Source organism: Megachile rotundata, chromosome 10 (genome assembly GCF_050947335.1).
Source record: "Megachile rotundata isolate GNS110a chromosome 10, iyMegRotu1, whole genome shotgun sequence".
NCBI classification, from domain to species: Eukaryota; Metazoa; Arthropoda; class Insecta; order Hymenoptera; family Megachilidae; genus Megachile; species Megachile rotundata.
In genome coordinates this window covers 3,420,762-3,445,923 of record NC_134992.1, presented here as the reverse complement: position 1 = coordinate 3,445,923, position 25,162 = coordinate 3,420,762, and the positions used below count along the sequence as shown (strand labels likewise).

The following is a 25,162-nucleotide window of genomic DNA, read 5'->3' as shown; positions in this document are numbered from 1 at the left end:
TTTTTCCAATACCGTAATTTATATTCACCGGTGAATGTCGACATTCTCCAATTTCGGTCTTTCACGGTAACATATATACATATAACTTCCCTAGGAAAAATATGGCAATTGAAGAAAAACAATTGTACCGCTCGCTAATGTTTAGTTAGGGGAATTTTTAATTCATAATCGCAGAAATTGAAAAAAGTAGAAATCTGTAATTTTAGCGTTTGAAAATTGGTGATTTAAAAAATGTCAATATTTGAGGTGTTAGAAATTTGGGAATTTATGAAATTGGGGATTTAGAAATTTGGGTAAAAAATATGGGAATTTGAAAATTCAAATTTTTTTAGATTTTGGGATTTGAAAATTTGAAAATTTAAAATCGTAGAAATTTGGGGAATTTGGAGATTTGTAAACTTAGAAATTAAACAATTCTGAAATTTGGGGAGTTGCGCAATTGCAAGTTTAGAAATTTTGAAAATTTAGAAATTGAAAAATTGAAAAATTGAAAAATTGAAAAATTGAAAAATTGAAAAATTGAAAAATTGAAAAATTGAAAAATTGAAAAATTGAAAAATTGAAAAATTGAAAAATTGAAAAATTGAGAAATTGAAAAATTGAAGAATTGAAGAATTGAAAAATGGGAAAATGGGAAAATGGGAAAATTAGAAAATTGAAAATATGGAGAAAATTCGGAATTTAACAGTTCAAGGATTTACATGTGTGTGAATTTGGAAACGGAATTAAACATTGCAAATTTCAGGTATTTAAGAACTTGGAAAATTTTTAAGTTTAAATGTTTGAAATTTTGGTGGTTTAGAGATTTTAAAATTTGTATGTCTGATAATTCTCGGCTTCTCGAGTTTTAAGAACCAAAAATTTTGGAATTTGAGAATTTGGACGTATAATTACACGAATCTAATTGTTGTTTCGGACCTATAAATAGTGTAAAATTATGAGGACACTGGTAACACGTTTGTTATACTAATGCGCATGCATGATAAGCAAACAACGCAAGGGAGCTCTATGCAACGCTTTCATTTCGTTAGGTTATTGCACACGGAATGACAGTTTTCAAAAATGAAGTATCAGACACATTTGATGACATAGAAGCGCTAAAATTGCACTTGTGATATATCAGTTTGAAGTCCAAAGTATAATAAAGAAGACTGTAGAAACTGTTCGATATAATTCTTAAATTACAGTAACTGATTACCAGTTACAAAAGAGGAGGTCCAATTTCGAAATAGAAAGTCTGGTACAAATTGATGATACAAAAGTAACTAAAAATAGCATCTGTACTATTTCATTTTGAAGTATAAATGAAAATTAATTTAATGAAAATTGCAACGTAATCGGTTTATTGATATGCTTGATAAAAACTAATTTAGAAGAAAATAATCTTACCGTGTGTTAGATTGTGGTATATTAAGTGAACGATTTTAAAATATCGAAAGTCACGTTTTGGTGATATAAACATACCATCAAGCATTACATTTCGCGGTCGTACCGCCTAAGTGATTAGACGTGTTTATAGTGTCGATTGCGTGTTCCAAATCAACAGTGAAAAGTGCAATTACAGTGCCGCTCGCGGCGAAATTATAAGTGTTGTGTCTCACTTATGTGTGACTAATACCCCAATGATCATGGAAACTACCAAAAACCACCAAGGAAATGGAGCTGCTGAGAACGCAGGCGCCTCCACTATCAAATCCACCGACAAGAACCAGGCCAGTACAAGCAAATCAACCAACTCATATGCTAACGCCACCAAGTCAGAATCTTTCCCTACAAAAGACCAAGCAATAATCCTATCGGCAATTGACGGTACCACTATTAAAGAATACGCCTGTGCAGTGGGCAAACTAATAGGTCCTAAAGCGATCAAATACATCTCCAGAATCTCAAACAATAGAATTTGCATCTACCTTGATAAAAAAGAAACAGTAACTACCCTAACAAAAAATCACAAATCGATAGAAATTAATAACACCAAAATAGAAATAAGACCCATGATTACACCAGCAGAGCGCATTATTTTCTCTAACGTCTCACCAGTCATACCCAACAAATCCATTGAAGACATACTCAAAAGAAACAACATCCGAATATGCTCACGAATAACGCCCTTAAAAGCTGGAATGACCGACCCCGAATACGCCCACATCTTGAGTTTCCGTAGACAAATCTATGTCAACCCGGAAGATGCCAAGATGATACCGGATTCATTCGTTATTAATTTTGAAGACACAGCCTACCGTATATTCACAACTACTGACAAATTAAACTGCTTCCATTGTAAGCAGGAGGGACATATTGCCAAACAATGTCCCCATAACATCGAAACAAGCGAACGCGATATAATAACAGATAGCACCTCGACAACTGACGAGCGAATCGTAACGTCTCAAACACCTGTCACTACACCGAAATCAACAATAAATTACAAAGACACGCTAGACACCGAACCAATTAAGACAACAAACATTCCATGCACTCCGATCCTAACTACAGAAACACAGACGAACAAGGAAACCGTTATGGAAACTGAACCAACCGAAGTAACAGAAAATACAATTCGCAATAAAAGACCGCTCTCAGATACTTCGTCTGAAATTACAACCAAAACAGGAGACCCCGAGGAAACAAGTATTAAAACAGCTACACCAGTCATTATCAGCAAAAAATCAACAGGTAAGAGAAGATTAATACTTCCCGCTCCACCCTTCATAACGACACCAAAACTAGAAGAAAAAATATACCCTCAAATAAAAAATATACCCTCAACTACGAAGAATTTGAAAGTTTTTTGGAAAACGCTCTAGGTGCACCCAACCCATTCGAAATTGCTCATGACTACACAGGTGACATACTCGGTTTAATAAAAATGCTCGTGGCCATACACCCGCTAATCAAGGAACGCGGCATAAAAAACAGAATACACCGATTAAATAAAAAACTATTAGAGCAACCGACTGCTTATAATCCAGGAAACTGGTCCTCAAACATCGACTCCGACGCTCCATAAACAAACTAACAACCCCCTGTATTATATCAATTCCGTACTATATCTATACAGAATTTAATTAATAACACAACAATGAACAATATAATACAATGGAACGTTAATAGCTACTATACACGACTAGAAAGAATACAACTACTGATCAAACTCCATAAACCTTTCGCCCTCTGCATACAAGAAACTAATTTTAAAAATGATAATGTAGGCCAAATTAAAAACTATAAGTGCTTTGCCAAAAACCGTACAAGCTGCAACCATGCTAGCGGGGGAGTAGCTATCTATATCAGAAATGAAATAGTGACCTCTGAAATCTAACTACAAACAAATATAGAAGCAGTTGCCATTCAAATAGTCTCTCCAATTAAACTTTGCATATGTAACATATACCTTCCAAGAAGCTATGACTTTCAAACAAGCGAGATCAATGACCTTATCTCACAACTACCGAAACCGTTTTTAATACTCGGAGACCTGAATAGCCACAACACGTTGTGGGGTTCTAGCAAAAATGACCTCCGTGGAAGTAAAATTGGCACAATTCTAGAGAACGACGATATCACTCTCCTCAACACAAACCACCACACTCACTTCAATTCCACTAACGGCACCTTTAGCTGCATTGATCTTACATTTAGTAGCACTAATTATGCCCACAATCTCGACTGGACAATAATGGAAGATTTAAATGATAGCGATCACTTCCCAATCAGTATTCAAGTAAAAACCCTTCCCAGTACACACAACGTTTACACGCCCTCGCCAAAATGGAATTTCAAAAAGGCAAACTGGGAACTTTACAAAGACCGAATATCCGTCCTCATAAAGCAATCCAATATTCTTGATAACATGAATGATATAAATTCTACCATTGAAATACTCTCCAACATCATCATCGAAGCAGCCAATGAAGCAATTGGAACAAGCCTGCCGCCAAAAAAGCGAAATCCCGTCCCTTGGTGGAACGATCGTTGCAAAGAAGCACTAAGAAACTCCAAAAGAGCCTTTAATCGTCTTAAAAGACATTTTTCAGAAGAGAACCTAATCCAATTTAAAAAACTGCGTGCAACGGTCAGAAAAATCATCAAGGAAAGCAAAATAAACGGCTGGACCAATTATTTCTCAACTTTAACCGGTAACACGAATATCAAGGAAATTTGGAACAAAATAAATGCAATGAGAAGAAATAAGAAAACATCTCGCGCACCAATTCTAATTTGTAATAGCAATAGCATAATATCGGACCCACAAGAAATTGCTAATACCTTAGCATCGTCGTTTGCAAAAAACTCTAGCTCTGAAAACTATTCTGACGATTTTAGACAGCTGAAAGAAATTCAAGAGGGGAAAACAACTGCCGAAATAACAAATTCCCACGGTTCATACCTCAATACTCCTATCTCGATATCAGAACTAAAAGAAGTGCTTAAAACCATAAAAAACTCCAGTCCGGGCCCCGATAATATTCCCAACAAGCTAATTAAAAACTTGCCAGAAATAGGAATCCAAACATTACTTTTTATTTATAATATTATCTGGGAAAACAATATATTCCCGAAAAAATGGAACGAAGCTATTGTCATACCCGTACCAAAACCCGGTAAGGACCTCACTAAAGCCAACAGTTACAGACCAATCGCTCTTACGTGCAATCTGTGCAAAATACTGGAAAAGATCATAAATGCCAGGTTAAAGTGGTTCCTCGAGCACAATAAACTGATCTCTAGTAATCAATTTGGATTTCGGGCAGGACATTCCACTACGTCTCATCTAGTTAGTTTAGAAACGCATATCCGAGAAGCTTTTGCAAACAACCAACACGCACTCGTCAGCCTCGACATCGAAAAAGCTTACGATATGGTCTGGAGGCATCAAATTCTAAACAATCTTAAAGAAATAGCAGTTACTGGCAACATGTGGCATTTCGTTAAAAATTTCATTAATAACAGAACCATACAAGTTCGCTACAATGGTACCTTGTCCCAAAAAACAGAAATCGAGAATGGGGTGCCACAGGGCTCAATATTAAGTGTAACACTGTTCTTGCTAGCCATCAACGATGTAGGTAAAATCAGCAGAATGCCCGTTATCACAAGTATTTTCGCTGACGATATTACCATTTTATGCAAAGGGAGTTTATTGATACCAGCCAATATTTCATCCAAATGGCCCTCGACGAACTCTATGAATGGTCAAATAAAAATGGTCAAATAAAAATTCTCATCCAACAAAACCGAATGTATACTGTTTTCTAAGCACCACGAATCCCGAACACCCACACTAAAACTGGGTACAAATATACTGAAATTTGTCACATGCACCAAAATACTCGGTGTACTTTTTGACTCCAAACTCACATGGAAGAATCACATAGAATACCTTATAAACAGCTGCAAACAAAGATTGAAACCAATTAAATCAATATCACATAATAACTGGGGTGCCGACAAAACAGTCCTTCTACAAACTTACCGAGCAATTATTCGATCCAAAATAGATTATGCATCAGTAATATACAACTCAGCAAAGGCAAACATCATTAAAAAACTAGATACAATTCACAACGCAGGACTGAGGATAGTGACAGGAGCTTTCCATACAACTCCCATTGGAAGCTTGCTAATTGAAGCTGGGGAAACATCTCTTGTACATAGAAGAAAACTTTTAAGTCTAAAATACGCTATAAGGGCATTAACATCTACTAACCCAATTATCCACGCCGATATTTTTTCAAAGGTCACAGACCAATCACATTATCAAACTGGAAATCTCCCACCCCACCAGAGACTAAAAAACTACCTGAAAGAACTTCAATTTAAGCTACCGAATATGGAAAAGACCAGACTGCACAAAATACCCCCATGGACATTACAAACACCTGAAATTGATACAACACTAGAAATTTACAGAAAAGAAAACCTATCTAAGAAGAGATTCAAACAAATATTCAATGCCCTCTGCAGTAATTACCCTGATTTTACCCACATCTACACTGACGGATCAAAAAACAACCACGGAACCGGAGCCGCCGTTTTCACCCAGGAGGAAACATGCAGTTATGGTCTACATCCCTACAATAGTATCTATACAGCCGAAACATACGCCATCCTATCTGCACTAAACCTTATCAACAGATCTTCCCGGTCCAAATTCATTATCTTCTCTGACTCCCTCTCCACCATCCGGAAAACCCAAGACTTAAGATACGCCACTGAAAGGCATTTGGAAATTCAAGAAAAATACAATAAACTAATCAAAGACAACAAAACTATAATCATAGCATGGGTTCCCTACCACATGGATATCTATGGAAACACCATGGCAGACCTACAGGCAAAAATCGCAACGACTACAATCACTGAAAACCAACCGACATTAAACACCTCTGCGGATATCAACAGGCATGTCGCGACACTACTGGAACAATTATGGAACTCTACATGGAAAAAATATAAAGCCAGCGCAGTCCATCAACAGCTCAACAAATTCTATGACCTGAAAACTAACCCTAGACACAACAGAAGATACCAAGTGGCAATAACTCGAATTAGGACCGAACATACCAAATTAACCCATTCATATATACTAGAAAACGTTCCCCCCAGAAAGTGCGATACATGCGATACAAATATAACGATCAGACACATAATCTTGGAATGCAGGAAATATAACGACGCCAGAAGAAGACTGAACATCACGACCAACCTCACTGAAGCAGCCACATCAACATCATACCAAGACTCATTATTAAAATTCTGCAAAACTATAGGAATCCTCAGCCAACTGTAAAAAAGTGAGGTCAGATCATCCACTTCCAACCATAACCCTATCCCCCTAAACTGGTCAACAGTCGCTAATAACCTAGGTAGTTGATGCGACTTTAAACCACTATATAAAAAAAAAAAGCATTACATATTTTATATCAATTTAAAGCTTAAAGTTTAACAAAAATATTAGTTACCTAAACGCTTTAGTAATATTTGGAATACAAAATGGTTGATTATCACTTATAGCAAACAACTATCGATTTTAGAATATCTAAAATGTCGAACAATTCAATGACAGAAAACTATCGTAAAGTAGTACTTGTATTACATCCGTTTGATGTTTGTTTGAAATGATCATTCAAACCTTTCATTAATATATTTAATATAAAACTGTAAATAGTTAAATAACCATCTTACTGCGCATTGAAGAGAATTTCTGCTAAAAGACATTATGAAAAATGTACATTATCATTCTCAGTAAAATGCAAGCTTCAAATTGATGTTTCATAAGCATTGATTTGAAGTACATTTATGTCATCAAATTGAATTAGATTTTTGATGTTTCGAAATTAGCCATTTTATATGCAACAACCTAATATGTATATCATGCAAAGTGATATTGTTATTATCGTTCAATTTGTTTAGTGATTGTATTTATTTAATAAATACAATTGAATAATTTGACAGCTTCAGCATTATTTCCGATTTGATTAAAATAAAACAAATTTCAGTATTAATACTTGGGATTACTAAACCAAAATTTTTTAATTTAAGATCATATAAAAGTCTATGAATTAGTTTTGACGACAACTATAATTCTGTGAACACACAAATATACAGTAAAATTAAAAAACTGAAAGTGATTTTAACATTTTATTGCAAAAACTGTTAAAAAGTATTTTTCGGATAACTTTTTTACCGTCATTTATAACTGAATAAAGATCAAGCAACTTTTGTTTCAAACAGTTTTTGGGGGATTATCGGAAATAACATATGTATATATGGCGAATAGTCTTACATTAAGAGACTGTGTCACAGTAAAGGGACTTAATTGAAGAAAAACTATAAACGCAACTGAATTAAAATTAATTGGTTTTTATTAATAAATTTTTCGAAATCTTCGTTGTCGCTGAAAACTATTAATTCAAGATTTTAGAAAATGATTAATAATTTCATATATGACTTCTTCTGTATATCGTTCATTTCTGAAAAGTTTTTAAGTTTTTTATTATATTTCATACATTTTTCGAAGAATAGTCGAATTATCTACTTCAAGTTTAAAGATTTCAATCGTTCAATCGTTGTGAATCGTTACAATTCGTCATATTTAAAATACGAAGCACCTGTTATACAGGGTGTCACATGCAATTGGAACAAACTGCACCTTCTAAACGGCTAGGAATAGAAGCAGATGTTATAAATAAAGGATAAATGGTATCAGGCTGTGAATAATGCAACTAATTTTATGCACTTTTGTACACGGGTGCATCAGAAAAATGCAACTGCACTTATTTTTTAAATGGAAATCTATATTTTTGACTGCAACAATCGATACAATTTCTTATGCTCTGCATAAAAGTATTAATATACTCATGCCCTAGATTTATTCGTTAGAAAGTTATTGCAACTAAAATTTCTTCGAATTATTTCGGTTACTCAGCAAGTGTTCTGGAATACCTACGTTCTCTTGTAATGTAAACATTAATAGGCTGTTAATACTAGTCACTGTAAGACAAAAATTTCCTTCAGTCACTATTTACTACCAGTGTGCGATCGTTTGACGACCCACTCTTTCGGAATTATAGAATTTACGAATAGTGAAGTAGTTAATATCTTCATTTTGTTCAGCAAATGCAACCAAAATGGTAAAGAGACCGCAAGGCCGTATCGAGAGACATATACCCGAGAACAGCAGCCCTCGCGTTCGTTAATATTTTTACAAACAGAGTCCAATTTACGGCAGTGCGGCTTCTTCCGCAAACCAAAACGAGACGAGTCGATACCAATCATTGAAAATGAACGTAATGTAGTAACAGTACTGGCGAACGTCGAATTAAATCCACATACGTCCGTGAGAGATCTGAATAGAGAATGTGTAATTTCCAAATCCTCAATTCAATGCATTCTGAGAACACTGAACTTATACACCTATCTAGAATCTGACCTACCACTTCTCTTACACGATACAGAGATTCCTCTAAGAGAACGACAAAACATAAGGTACTTTCAACAAGACGGTACACCAGCACACAATTCCCAGATATTTAGCAGACATTTAAATAAAACTTATGGAGCAAAATGGATTGGTACTCGAGAATCTCGAGCATCACCGAATCTGACACCCTTCGACTTCTTTTTATGAGGATATCTAAAAGATAAGATATATTCACGTGCTATTACTAATGTGGAGGAGTTCAAACAATGCATTCGACAGAAAATATCCAAAACTACATAAAGAGACCATAAGTAATGTGTTGCGCAATGTGAAGAAGCGGATGGATAAGTGCTAGGATTGCAATGAAGAACCATTCGAACGCTTGTTGTATCGTAAGGACTTCAGAACACTTGCCAAGTGACCGAAATAATTCGGAGAACTTTTAGCTACGAAAACTTCTTAACGAATAAATCTAAGGAATAAACATAGTGCAGTCAAAAACATAGGTTTCAAAACACTTTTTCTGTGCATTGAAAATGTATTATATGCATATATAAAAATTAGCGTCTTAATGTACAGAATAGTCAGTGAGACAATTCTCTGACAACCAACCAATTTGTATTAAGAATGATGATGAAAATATACGTAATCATTTTCAGGAAACGATTATGAAAACCTTAACATATATAATCATTTTTCAGTAAACTTTGTCCTTTAAACTGATGCATCACAAATACTAATATGTACTTTTTTAACCGACTTCGAAAAAGGAGGAAACCTTTTGCATATGGAAGGCGCTGACTTCCCATTGGTACCATTATCAAAAAATTTTTCATTTTTTAATTGCAAAGTGTTGTTATTGCAAAAAAACCGGCAACTTTTTTCTCTTTTCTATGTATGTTCGCGCATTGCGCCTAGCTGGGTGGACCGATCGGAATGAAACCTTTTGCATATGGAAGGTGCTGACTCCCCATTGGTACCATTATCAAAAAATTTTTCATTTTTTAATTGCAAAGTGTTGTTATTGCAGAAAAACCGGCAACTTTTAAAATAAACTTTTCTCGATTTTAGTGCGCTTTCAATATCTTATCGCGGACATGATTCTGTACAATTTTGTTCATATACAAATTTCGCGGAAATGTTTAGTTTTCGAGATATTAGCGAAAAATTTGTTATTAACTTTTGAAATCAACTTCGAGCGATTTTAATGTCCTTTGAATATGTTGTTAGGGGCGTGGTTCTGGACAACTATTTCCTCTTGCGAAATTGACGGAAAGCTTTTGTTTTCGAGATATTACAGAAACTGTTGTTAACTTTTGAAGCCAACTTCGAACGATTTTTATGTCCTTCTAATACGTTATTAGTAGCATGATTCTAAACGAGTTTTTCCTTATGCATAATTGGCGGTAAGCTCTAGTTTTCGTGATATTAGCGAATAACTATTGTTATTATTATTAGTGGAACGCCCCGTGCAATGCAAAGAAAGACAAGAAAGGGCAATTACAATGCACAGTACCAAAACACTAACTACGCTTTGCCGCTTTGACACGCAACTTATGCAGCAAGATGAGTTCACGTTGACGTTGGTGTATTATTCCCATTGCTTGGTACAGTCTCCCTACCGTTCTAACAAACATTTTTTTTATTTTTTAGTTGCAAAGGATTATTTTTTCTATGCATGTTCGGCGGTTTTTCCAAGGTGGGTGGTCCGATCGGCACAAAGCATTTCGCATCTTGTGGAGTCTAACTCCCCATTGATACCATTATCAAAAATTTTTTCATTTTTTAGTTGCAAAGGATTATTGTTGCAAAAAAAGTTGAAAAACGTATATCCATGTTGTCTTTTACTTAATTATGTTCATGGCATTTACGCAGACAAAAAAAAGCCCGGATGAACTGTCTCACAGTATCCTATACAATTCTCCCCATTCCACTAAAAACCGTGAAATAAAATAATTTTCAGAAAAAAAATACACCGACTTCGAAATGCACTAAAAAGTATAAAATAATTTCTATTTCCTAATGAAGTAATTTCTATTTCTTTGAATCATACAATTACGTCACAGATATGAATTAAACCTATTTACTCGTTAGGTAGTATATTAAATACATTTCAATTTTTTCGGAGGCGGCGCAAAATTAAAAATACCTCAGTAAACGTTACTGCCAATAACCAGTTGATTGCGGTATGGCGTATTGGAAATTAATAAATCCTGAGAAAGAATACGAACCATTATAGATATATCTGGTAATATACGTAAATGTAACGACTGCATCTTCATTTCGCAACGTTTCTGATATAAATGAAATTGAATCGACTTCGTTCGCATGTGGAAGCCAGGGATCTAAGAACCTATAAACGGAGCCCACGACGCAGGAATCACCAAATTTGCGGCAGATGGACTCTATCTTTATAGCATATGCGGCGATCGAGTCTTTCCGTCGCATACTCTATGAATCTATCACTTTGCGGACTACCACCGCATATATGTGTTCTGCGTAAATCGTCAAATTGGCTGAAGAACTCATATATGCGTTCCGCGAAAACAACTGATAGAGCCGAGAAACGCGTACATGTGTGCATGCACATAAATCTGTGCATGTACATATAATATGTCCAGAATTTGACTTGGAATGCTATGAACGAAAACCGCGTTAAAGCACAAATATGCGCTGGCAATTTTTAATGACTATCGCGGCAGGAGCTCGGCCCCACGGTACGGTTCACTTCGAACCGTCCTGTTCGCAAAGGGCTAGATAGACCATAGTTACATTCTATACGCATTAACACCTACTTCGCGGCGTGCTGTCGGATTATATGTATAGAAAAAAAATAGCTATACAAGCTTTGCCTATGTTTGGCTGTCCAAAGGTTGACATGTTGAAGAAAATCTTTTAATTATGCGCCGCCTCCGAAAAGGTTGAAATGTATTTAATATACTACCTAACGAGTAAATAGGTTTAATTCATATCTGTGACGTAATTGTATGATTCAAAGAAATAGAAATTACTTCATTAGGAAATAGAAATTATTTTATACTTTTTAGTGCATTTCGAAGTCGGTGTATTTTTTTTCTGAAAATTATTTTTATATTATAAAATAGATTTAGATATTTTACACCCTAAAATAGGTCACTTCATATATAACGAGTTAACATTCCACTCTTACATTCTCCCACGGGTCAACACGTGAGTCCTTCTAGCCCTACAGTTATTCATTCTTGATATTGCGCAAACGGATCCATACCAATATAAATAAATAAAAGAATCAAGCAAATTTTTGACCACTAACTAAATTACAGAAAAAAACAGATTCCTCGAATTTGGTACCGAAAAGCCAAATTGGTAACACGGTGCGAAGCATGATCCTATGAGAGTTAACAGTCAGAACGAGAAGGAGAAGCATTTCGAACGGTGTTCGGCCGGTAGAGAAGGTTGCAGCCACTCAATTTCGGAGTTAATACCTTTGCTCGCATTCGTACTCCAGCATTTCATCCCTTCTGTTCGTCTGCACGCTCTCACCTCCTTCCTCTGAATCGCTCTGTCGTTGATTTACTCCTCCACCATCGATATATACGCCCTTCTTTGATTCCACTCGACGCGCCCGAACGAGAGCGAATCACGTTTCACAAATACGCGTGCCACGACCTGGTTCGCTTTAGTGAGCGACGTACTTGCATCAGGGGGTTTGTGCGCACCCCCTGCAAAGGGCTTTGGGGGATGGAATCAAGGGGTGGCAAATTAGAGGGAACACGCGGGACCGCTGTCGCCCGAGAAACGTTGTAATGAACGAAACAACTTTTATTCTATTTCCTTTGGCTGTCTGTTTGCTTTGTTTTCGGCCAGCCAGCGATCCGGTGTCATCGACGTGATGTTTTTTCGCGAATCGCTTCCGATACTTCGGCTGACTGGTCTCACGTAATTTCGGGGTGAATTCAAGGGAAGACAACAAGTTTGTAGCTTTTACATGAAATTGCCGAGTAAAGCGAATCACCAGCCGATCCGGTTTTTTCATCTCGAATTTCGAACAAAGTGAACGTGTCCATGTGGATTTTTCGCCGGTATGCAACTGGAATGTGAAATAAAAGAATCGGAAAAGCTTGACATAGCAAATTAATCGAGAGCTTATGATAGAAACTCAAATGTCGATGGAACAAAACTTTTTAGGATAAACTGAGAGTGATGATAATTTCTATAATTTGTTTTAGGGTGCCATAGAAACATACTGAAGTGGTTTGATTTTTGTCTAATTAAGCAACTAAAAAGAATTATTAGTATTAATATATACTTGTTATTGTGACTTTAAGAAAAGTTATTATTTTATATTCCTAATATATAGCAATGAATAAATAACTAATTTCGTGGTAAATATTAAATTTTATTTTTGTCTATTTCTTTTAACATCATTGAATTCGATAGTTATAATTATAATTTAACGACGTAATAATATTATAATTTACAAAATATATTTTGCATGCGTTGCAGCATTTAATATATGAAAATATTGGTCAATTTGTGTTTCTCGTTATAAAAATAATCACACTTTCATACATATATATTAATATTATATATAATAACAATTTGTCAATATCTTCATCAAACAGAATGAAAACCGATGTTCATAAAAAAAAAACAATAAAAAAAATCAGTTATTGTTAATTGCCAGCGTCAAAAAATGTATAAGAATTTAATTTACCCGTTCTCGCAACAAATAACATATGTGTAATAAAGTACATATAATGAATATAGAAAATATTCATGCACAAAAATAAATAAAAAATAGGTCAATAAAAATTTCCGAATACTAGATAGTTAAATCATAGACGTATATTTTGATTTAGCTTTATATAAAGAAATTAATTTCAATTGTTTACTTGAATTATTCTTATAAAAATACATTCTTCATTAACTTCCCTACGATTTTTTCTGATTTTAAATAATTTATTAGTAACTGTATTATTATGTATAAATTTTAATAAACAATTTCTTGTCCCTAGCTGGTTTAATTCAAAATCGAACGGTATAATTTTGCCTGCATATTTTTGATAAATGCATAAATAGAGTTCTAAGTAGAAAAATTCATTTACCACTTATTTTTATGTATGTTCATTTGCTGTAGATATTAGTAAAACTAAACATAACAATATTTTTCTGTGAACATAGCAAAACAATAATAATAATTGAAGAAAAATTTATAAAAATAAAATATTTAAATAATCGAAAACAAATTAATGATACAAGGAGTATACTAATTATAGGTGTAAAATTACATCTTTTTCTTTCTTTATGACAATGAAGGATATAAAAGTTTGGACACTTAAGAATTGCTCATTCTATCTGTCGTTACTAAAAACTTTATTTTATTTCCACATATTCTTTTCTGACGTATCGTTCCTTGTTCTAAATTTTTATTGGGCCAATAAAATTAATAACATCCATAACTATGGCGAAATCGAGAACAAGGAACTTTATACCCATATAAGATTTCCTTTTTCAGAATCTTCTTAAGTTTGGAAGTTCAGAGATTTCCACAGATAAATCGGAGAATTTACTTCTGTAAGAACCGTTTTACCGTAACTTAGTCCAATTTAGAAGTTCAGATAAATGTTATTGTAACATAAGAGTCTTTTATCTTTCTGTGTTTTCTTTTTAATTTTCAACTATCGCAAAACTTTCTTAAAAAAAGAGAAAGAATACTTCGCTGCTATTGAATTTTATTATTACAATTCCAAAATAACTATAGCAATAATAGAACAATTAAATTTTGTGAAACCTTGAATCCACATTTGGGAATTTGGAGCAATTGGCTAATTGGATAAAAATGTGGTAATTAGGGAATTTACAAATTTTGGCTTTTACAAAGATAAGAATTTGACTGTTTGTCGACTTAAAAATTTGGAATTTCGATTACTGGAAATTTTAGAATTTGAATATACTGGTGTTTCCAAACTTAACATTAGGGAATTTGGGAATTCGGAAATTTGGGAATTTGGGAATTTGAGAATTTGAGAATTTAGGAATTTAGGGATATGGGAATTCACATTTTTATAAATTTTTAATTTGAAGAATTGGATATTTAGTATTTTAAAATCTCACAAGTTTAGACATGTTTAAATGTGCGAATTTAAAGAATCTAAGTTTTGTAAATAAAAAAGTTTGGCAATTTTAAGTATTAGAAATTAGTATATTTGAAAATTTAGAGATTGTAACAACATACTATTTGTAATTTAAAAATTTTGAAATTAAAGATTTCGCAGCACGAAAATTCAACGATTCGTAAATTTTCGAAATTTAGAAGGTCAGAACTTCGTAGTCCCTCTAGCGGTATTCTCGGCAACCAGTTGCGACATTTCGCGGCCATGTGAAATTTCAAAAGTTCTGTCGCTTCACTGATCCATCGATAACACTAGTTTTTCTAGTACTTAAGAAAGCATAAAGTCTGATTTCAAGGTAAACGATTTACACTAACACTGTAGTAAAGAAAGCTGTATCGTTCCATTAAACACAACTAAAACAAATGGACGTAAATGGACGATTTTACGCATCTCCGCTTCACCGTGAAAATTTATGTCTCAATGTCGAGAATACTAGGACGTTGGCTGTGAATATCGTGCAATTCGCGGAAAATGTTTCACTCGCGTCGACGTTTGCTCCAGTTGGATAAAACTTTCCCCGATTTAGAGCGTCACGACAACACCGTCGGAACATATGCCCTTATATCTCCGACTACTTCTTCGACGCTCGTTTCATCCTCACCCTTCCCGTTCACCCTCTGCTCATCCTATCGCGAAATCCTCCGTTTATCCTGGCTGAAAACTTTTCTCGCTCTGGTGTTTGCACCTTCCGGCAACGCTGCAAGCATTCCAGGGGATACGCTTCGACCGATATCGATGAGATGCACAAAATCGACCTCATCGATGCGAGAAACAGGCTTGTAAACTCAACTCGTTTCTTGCAACAAAATTGGTTGCTTCGTAATTGCGTGATAGACTTTATTTGCTTTTGGTTGCGACACTTTCACATATTGCGCTCGTTTACTTCTTTACAAACGAATTCTTCCACGTATTTCCAATGATCAATGTTTCTGGTTTAGTTATTGGTTTTTTATTCACGTATAAGGATATAGCTAACGGTTCAGGGAGTGATTTTGTGTAATAAATTGAAATGAAAATATGAAATAAATTTTTTCGTACGAAAAAATTTTTCGTTTTCGAGAAAGTTGATTTTGAAATTTTGTCGGTTTGTGAAAATATTTATTTATCGAAAGATGATAATTTTAACGAGTTCTTCGTTAATTTGGTTTATGATGGATGTTACGAATTAATGAAGGGAGTTGATTATTTTAGTTATTGTATTTTACCACTAGAATACGTTGCCGGTTACAATTCCTCTTGATATTATTAATGTGTATATTATGGTAGGTAGCATGATAAATTCAATTTAAGCCATGATAAATACGCACATAATAATACGTATTATACAATAATACGTACAGAAGAAGTAACAGTAATAATTTCATCGATAGTAATTACATGTGTTAATTTGCGTTTTTAATTACTTCATTAATCTAACATAACTGTAACCGTTCGTACGAGGTTACTCGCGTCGCGAAATTGATCGCACGGATTTTTTAATTCCGTGCCACGAGGTTGTAAGTCTCATGACTCGTTCGATTACGATTATTCGCGACGCGCTGCTTTGTCGAGTTAACTTTGGAGCAGTAGTTCAAAGTGAGTCCGAACGTTCGACTCTTAAAAATGACTAAGTCCGTAAAGAATGACTTATTGAAAGTGAAAGTTGTGTTCAATTCGACTGCTAACTGTTTTCTGACCGACTAGACTGTTCGTTATGTTATGCGCGACTGTGATTTCTGTTCTGATCTGTTCGAATGATAATTGTCTTCTACACGACGGATAATTTTGCTCTGCCTTTAGTTCTCGATCATGTGAGCTAAGGAGCCCTGGCGAAAGTTTCGGAAACACGTTGATTGGTCATCGTTCGATTTTTGAATTTCCAATCAATGTGTCCCTTGACTTTCTCCCACCCTTCCGTTACACCCTTAGCGCGTTTCTTTAGAAGGGCGGGACGGTACCAGAGCGTACGTGAGAAATTCGCAAGTCCGGCAATGCCGGGGTTTTACCTCTGGGTCTCAGGCCCGATGGCCGTAAAGTACCGTAACGAATGTACTTCAGAATTACGGAATTTATGACAGGAATTGGCTATCGAGGACGAAACGAAGCTAAACATTTAACGCTATTGTACGAAAAAAGGTAAATGAATATTATAGGAAATAAGGAAAAAGTCTTTCTCAAAAAGAGCCTTTGTCACTGACCTATCATAAACTCTCCAAGCGGAATCCTCACGTACCGTGTTCCAACGGTTAGAACAATAACCAAACTGGTTCAACCTAATTAATCACTGAATTCTTGACTCACTTCTTTTATTGTAAACAAGTTTTCTTACTAATGTTTTGAGTAACATTCGAATTCAATTTTGTCAATGGCATCATATGAAAATATTTTGTCACAACTTAAATTTAAAATGTGCTATATCTTCTACTTATTTATTTCAAATCTTTCCTTGCACTTGTAACACGGGTTGTGAGAGACTCTATATAAATTGTAATATAATATAAATGCAATTTTATATTATCAAAACTAATTAATACAAATCTGAAGTACCGCCACATATTGGCATTTTGATATTTAATACATTTATTAATGACGTTTCCATAGTTTTCAAGTGCTGTCTACATTTTCCGTAGAGAGCACTTCATGGAACTGCGTTAGGTTAGAACTTCAATATCAAAGGCAAAATGAACCTCTATGAGGCTCAAATGCCATCTTCTACGGAAGGGAATCAATAAATTAAACTCCATTAGCAGTACCGATATAGGAAAATATCAAAGGAAGGAAACGATTGATTCAAAAAGTATTATATTCGTGAACCGTGTTTATTTTCGAAGTGCAATCATGTATGTGCATTGAACAATTGCATTATTTTTTTTAACGGAAATGCATAATGCTTTATACAAAGGTGAAATCCTTTCGTCATTCTATGTAAAAAGATATTGGTACACAACAGTAAAAAAATTATTAGTTATCGAGGTATTTTAAGAAAATATTTTGTTGAAGAATATGCTCAAACGCTTTTTATTATACCATACATATTTTAGACAATGGTTTGTAATTCTTTTCATAACAAAGCTAAGATCGTTAAAGTATGGGATGATGAAATAATAGATATTTTCTTTAATTTAGGATGCAATAAATATGCTTCAAAGTCTCTTCACTAATCTGTTTATTCAGTTCATATATTTCAGTAAAAACGTGTGGCGCACAATTGAGAACAGTGAAACAGAATAAGACACATTCGATACAAACATGTAGCAGATTTCACGTACCATTCATAAACGCACTCACATACACACTGTCATGTATTCAAAAATCTCAACAAAGATGATCTCTTTCTTTCATTATCCATTGTTGTATTACTCGTTCTTTTTAATTCTCTATAGAATTTATAGGACTTATATAATGCTAATTTTTAAAATAGTCCTTAGAAAAATTCAAATAGATTTAGATCAGATGAGTAGGTTAACAAAAATATTGAGGTACGTGTGCCAATGAGGTTATTGCCATACTTATTTTCTAAATATTGCATAGCCATCCATGAATTGTGTACCGACGCATTATCTTGGAAGGATTCCAAATTTGGTTGTCATGAAGGGTTTCAGCATTTTCTTCAATAACAACATTTTTTGAAATACCTACAAAAATAATAATTATTATTTTACTACGACTTACAATGATATAAAATACTATGCATTTGGTGCCCGAATAATATTTCTAAAATTGAATTTCAAGCATCATTTTTATACATATACATATGCAGAGAGGTAAGCGATTACGAAAGCTTTTTATGTTGACACCTTTTCAAATAATTTAAAATAATTTAATTAAATTTTAATCAACAGTAATTTTTATTTAAATTTGATTATAAATATTATTATATAATATATCTGAGCAGAATAAAATTTATGATTCAAAATATATATATTCATTTCAACTGAAATTCCCTATACTCTGATAATTTATTATCTTTTTATAAATTGACCTCTAATAATTTCAGCAATAACTCTATTTATATTTATTAATATTTATAACGATAAATATATTATTCAGTTTTTATTAAGGTATCGTGCAATTGGAATTATTTGAATTCAATACTCATTTTTTCATTAATTGTTTTTTCATCTTTAAAATTTGATATTCTATCCAGAGAACATTACAATGCCCTAATGTATATTTCATCGAAAATCTCGCATTAAATCGAATTATTGCTGTTACCAGAAAGTACTTTGCGGATTCCAATTTCGGAGGAAAAATTAGATTCCAGTGTTCCCCAGAAAAGCGAAATGATCAATTGACGCGATTCATATCAACGAACCGTTTCGATTCATTCTTTCGGAAATTTCAGGAATGATGAAATCGTTTCCAACTATCAGATAGTTGCATGTACGATCCTTTACATAGGACGTAAACGTATCGATTTTTCAATCACATTAGTTGCACACGATACTGTGCAGTTGTACTTGTGAAATTTACGACCCTTCATTTGTCTTTCCAATCTGTAAGGGAACTGGGTTGATAAATGCAACATTCACCGAAAAATGTAATTGTCACAGCATTGAATTAGTTGTAAGAAGATCAGTGTTAAACAGAAATTATTTCTCATAACAAATAATAACAGATAATAACAGATGATAACAGAATTTGACGCATTTGCTATTTAAATGCATTAACAGTATTCGCGAATAACGAATAAATGAAAATTATTAGCTACCTTTCTTATTATAACTAGTGTTAGAGAAAACGAGGAGGAAAAGAACAACGTGGCCCTCTGCTAACGGTCTGATTCGATCTGAATCTCCTAACTTCCTACTGACTCGCACCTTTGTTTCTTTCTCTCTCTCTCTCACTCTTTCTCTCGTACTCATCGTTCATTCGTTAGCCCATTCGCTCTTACCAGTCGCGTGCTTTTACAAAACCTATAACACTAGAAATAATTATATTTTTGCGATATTTAAAAGTTCTTACTGCTAAATTCAAAACATCTTATAATTCGTTGATCTCTTTGATATTATATTTTTATATTTATTTATGCAGAATTCCTCAAATAATCTAAATAATGACTTATCTCAAAGATTTATTTCTAGATTTATTTAAAAGAAAATATGTTACTGTGTTTAAAATAAGCACTGATGGTCTTCAAGCTCCAACACTTGCTCTAGAATAATCTACACATCAATTCTCCGTACTATTTAATCAAAAAACAGAATAAATCTAAGCTGTGGTTTTGGAGAAAACATTTTGTAACACTTTATTCGACACACTGCCTATACGATATACTGTACTGTATAGTAATTTAATATCTATCTAATTAACAATAAATTGTTCTGTATCATCTAAAGTACTAGCAAATATGATATATGAAATGGAAGGTTAAAGTTTGTAAAAAATTAATACATAAATATTCCCACACATTCCTGTCCAGACAATCGTCTCGACAGTTACTTTATTGAATGTAAAACAATATTTGTCTAACAATCAATAATTTTATATTCAAAATGCTAGTGCGTCTACAGACCAGGTGTCTCACGCGAATTCAAATGCGTATTGAAAATTTAGAATATCTACTGAAAACATATAGGTAGAACCAAGAATGAGATTAGACATTTTAAGGTCGTTCTAAACGATTAAATATATGTCTGAAAATATTGAAAACGATATCAAGCACGATTATTGTTGATTTGACGGCGACGTCAATCACGACGAAGTATTGTCGTTAACGATGAGTTATAGAGCTCTTGACGTGGTTCCAGTGAATTCCACGTGTCAAAAATTATTGGAAACGATACCAAAACACTGTTTTTTATCTATTGGATGACAATCAACGTCGTTGATGATAGGTTCTAGTCGAGAAATCTATACAGTAAATTTCGGATGTCTCATGAGTTACTCTCAAAATTTCAAGTCATAATTGCGGTTTATAGCGTGATACACACAAAGAAACAAACGAATAAATGCAGACCGAGTTATTTCAGAAGCCTCACTATGTTCGACAGTTAATCCTAAGATTATGACAGTTATTTTGGACAAACCATTCGTACTTAAGTCTAGTGTTAGAAGTAGCAATTTAGTTAGCGATTTTCTTATCTGTGTTCCGTAAAAAATATATAAACTTATAAAAAGTTTATGTGACATTTAAAGAAAAGGTTTCTACAAGTAGGTTATTATATTAAGACAAGAAGAAAATTTTATTCGTAGGTGGACAGATTTCGACTTATGGAAGCAGAAAGAATGAAATCATCGAAAACTTTTAAATATCTCTTTCCTCTACGAATCGCTTTCTCGTCATCTTTCTAAGTATTACATGTTTTAAAAACTTTATTCCATTCTACGCATGTATATAAAGAATCGCGTTCGCAAAATTTCGCGGGAATGCTAAATTCAAATTTGTCTAGCGGAATAAGAAGGATTTATTACCGTTCCTTACTTAACTTAAAATCTGTTCAGACAGCTTTCATAAAGCATAAAACTCGTCTGCTGTTGAGTCATAAAAAGTATGGCATTCAACTTTTTCCCCCGTTATTATAACCAGCAAACAAAGCTCAATTACCAGGCAGCGCTGAGATTGAGCGACACGGAGTTCGCTGTAAACCCGGTAATAAACTCGATGTTATTTGGATGTATTAGTACCAATTTCTTGTTCTGAGGATTCATTGTCTCAAAAGTATTCGTGTCTCCACGTGCTACCAGACGTTAATAAACCAATGAAAATTGATGCAGTGACGAAGTTTAGATTTCTTAGTGTATTTCACAATAACTGAAATTTTCACGATAATTGAAAATATATTTTTCATATAGTCTGTTAAATTTGCACAATTATACAATTGTTATGAATCTTATCTAAAATTTCTTTATATTTAAATGTACAAAAGTCTGCAACACATATCCTCAAATTTCCAAATTTCTGAATTTCTGAATTCCTAAATTCCTAAATTCCTTAAATTAAGCAATGCCAAAATTACAAAATGTTCAGACTTTTAAAATTTTAAACACAAAAATGCCGAAATTTAAAAGTTCGTAAACTCCAAATTCCAAAATTTGATAATTTCGTAGCCATAGATTTCCAACTTTTCAAATTTTCAAATCATGGATTTTCTGTTCTCTTAATTTTTTAAATATCCAAATTACATTTTCTGGTTCCTTTAATATTAAACTACAAAATTCTGAAATTGTAGAATTCCTTCTAACCAAAATATGGATAATTCGTATCTTTTAGAATCTTCAAAGCGCAAAACTCCTAAATTTCTAAATTTCAAAATTATTAAATTCCCAGATATCTGAATTCTCAACTTTCCCAATGCCAAACTTCTACATTCTAAAATTCTCAATTTTTGAAAATTGATGAACTTGAATGTCGGCATGTTCTCCAATTTGTAAATTTCATACTAGGTTCAGAAGAAATATTCTTAGAATAAAATTTTATAATAAAACTTCTTTCCACAAATTTATAAGATTCATCTATCTAAAACTATCATTAATTAATTCCTCTCCAAAATTTCGTCCGAAGCCACTTTATCGGTTTGAGTTCTAAGCAGCGCAGTCGCGCTGTTGAGATTTTATGTCGAGAAAATCCAGCACATTTCGAACATTGTGGACAACTGACGGTGCGTTACTGATTGTCGAAGCGCGGTCAGATTTACTGAAGCAAGTACATCACACAGCTCCTTTTAATGTAAACAGTACATTTTACAATAGGTAGAATAATACTATAATAATGCAATAATACATTACAGAATACAAATTTTTAATTCGTTATTATCTTTTCAATAATTTTTATCGAACAAAACTTGAAATATTTATAAATTTACAGTACGCATATGTAATAATACAGATGTATTTTATAAAATAATAAATTACAAATTAACAATATTTTTGTGTTATGAACAAACAATTTAAATGGAGAGTAACACTTATAATTTGTAACATCGGTGTTTATCGAAACATATTGGATGAATTCCTTTTTTACATAGCACGCAAATTAAATGTGATCTTTTTATTGCATTTTTGATGCTGCAGTCTACGTATGGTCGCAAGTTACGTTGTGGCAACTTTACTAAACCAAATATTTTTTCCTTTACATAACTTTGTGCTTGCTTTTTGTTCATCCACTGACACTCAATTTCAAAAATAATATTTGACATAAAATAAAATGAGCACTATTGGGTCTTTTGCTTGGGTCTTTTCATACTCATTTCGAGAAAGCGCGGTTGCGCTTGTTTGGGATTCTTCGACGGAGTTTTTAATACCCTCTGGGATTTAAACGGTTAAAAATGAAACTACTCAATTTAGATTCATACCTAAGCAGATTTATATTTACAGTACTTTCATAAATTTTCAAACGGCATCTATCAAGATGAAACGCATTCAAAAAGCTCATCAGCTATGTTCATATTTATAAAAATAACTTTGTACCAAAAACATGGAGGAAAAAGTTCATACATTTTCATTTCCATAATTACGCAAGCATTGCAGCAGCCATAGTAATACAATCTGAATATAAATACAACATTTTTAATTATGAAAAAAATAAAGTACATAAAATGCTTGTTAGTTTATTTTTGGAAAGATATCTTGCACATTCGTTCACATTATTTTTTATTCGTGCTGTAACTCTCACAGTTTCGCCTTTCAAATTTTCCCTATTCATTTCAGTTTATTTCTCGTTCCTTAATAATCCTTTAAATTCGCGCGGTTACCAGTTATTTATTTCAATTTCCCTATTCATAACGTTTATTTTGAATCTTTTTACGAATTTAATAAGAAAGGGCCAGTGCTGTTCCATTAGCGATTGTATGAAACTCTTATTAACTATTGCGAAATACGTTGAAAAATCAGTAATTACTGCAGCAGTACAAAGTACAATATAAAATCAATTAGTAGCATTTCCTGGAAAGTAAGGAAAACGAACTTTTCAAATTCATTCGATTGTTCTTTTTATGTGTACTGCGTTGTTTACAAACGACAAATTGTATTTTGTGTTGAGTTTTTGCTGAAAAAGTTGCAGTGTACGGCATATGAAAACGAAAACTTATATAAATAAATTAAAGCATAACGAGGTAACTCGTTGTTCTGAATGCTAGGATTTCAACAAACGGAATACATTAGTAACGAAGGGAAAAAAGATTTATAGTTTTGCGAACAATACATTTTTTTATTTTTAATATGATTTTTAATATAAGCGAAAGGGAGAGGTTAATCGTTGAATTTAATAAGATCGCTTGAAAAGAACTTCTTAAATCTTCGAGTTTCTTATTAGATAAATAATTAGCAGTTGAATATAAAGGAAAACATTGCATTTAGGGACAGACTTTTTTAGTTTTTTTTTTTTTATGGTTTTAGTTGATTTTTTATGGTTTTTAATTCAGTTTGAAATGCTTAGGATATTTCGGTTTAAAATTAATTAAAAAAAATAAATGGTCACAAAATGCCCATAAATCTAGTGTTAACACTATTTCTACCACGATTTTGTGTATATTGATTCAGACTTTCTGACATCATTTCGTTTGAATGTAAATAATTGCCAAAACTGTTGAGATTTCAAATTATCAGTTAAATATGGATAGTCTGATGAATATATTTATTGATAGATTCATGTATAAATAAATACGTTTTTATTAGAGATTATCTAATCAGGTTGTAAATTCTAATTTAATTCATCAATCTACAAAATATAAATATAATGGTATTCACTAAAATGCAACATGGCGGGAAATATGCGAATATCAAAGTTATGCCGCAACTCCTGTATTTTCCGTTACAACTTAAATGAGAAAAATGGGTTTGATATTTATATGTAAAATGGTTTAAAATGAGGCACTACCATGAAATCCTTAACATTAGAAAGACTGAAACTGTATACCTACGAGGTCTGTCCCAAAAGGATCCGACCTTCCTTCATATTTCCCTGCTGGTATTATCCTGCGTCATCGGGCAAGTGACAGCCTTCGAAGTAAAAGCCTTCCCCACTTGATTGTATAATACGCTGCCAACGACCTTTCCACTTATGGAAACAGTCCTGGAAGTCGTTTTTCGAAATAGCCTTTGGAGCGTTCGTCGTATTAGTTTCGACCGTTTCTTTATCGTCGAATCGGTGTCCTTTGAGTGA

The 25,162-nt window shown here is 33.4% G+C and overlaps 1 protein-coding gene and 1 long non-coding RNA gene across 2 annotated transcripts in view; both read left to right on the top strand.

Annotated features, from left to right (window-relative positions):
- Window positions 1-1,628: 1,628 nt before the first annotated feature.
- Window positions 1,629-6,793, top strand: LOC143265297 (uncharacterized). The gene is made up of 3 exons (XM_076536582.1): window positions 1,629-2,676; window positions 3,477-5,209; window positions 5,261-6,793. Exons 1-3 carry the CDS (start codon window positions 1,629-1,631, stop codon window positions 6,791-6,793), a joined length of 4,314 nt encoding a protein of 1,437 aa, XP_076392697.1.
- A 1,745-nt stretch (window positions 6,794-8,538) lies between these two features.
- LOC143265257 (uncharacterized) overlaps window positions 8,539-25,162 on the top strand; it is a 35,230-nt gene continuing 18,606 nt past the window's right edge. Inside the window, exon 1 of the long non-coding RNA XR_013039626.1 lies at window positions 8,539-9,318. This is a non-coding gene — a long non-coding RNA (uncharacterized LOC143265257). The remainder of the gene's footprint in view (window positions 9,319-25,162) is intronic.

Coding starts and splice junctions, on each gene's coding strand:
- LOC143265297 (XM_076536582.1), top strand. CDS start 1,629: ATGGAAACTACCAAAAACCACCAAGGAAATGGAGCTGCTGAGAACGCA. Junction 2,677..3,476: donor TATCAGCAAAAAATCAACAG/GTAAGAGAAGAT, acceptor TAATACTCGGAG/ACCTGAATAGCCACAACACG. Junction 5,210..5,260: donor TGAATGGTCAAATAAAAATG/GTCAAATAAAAA, acceptor CTGTTTTCTAAG/CACCACGAATCCCGAACACC.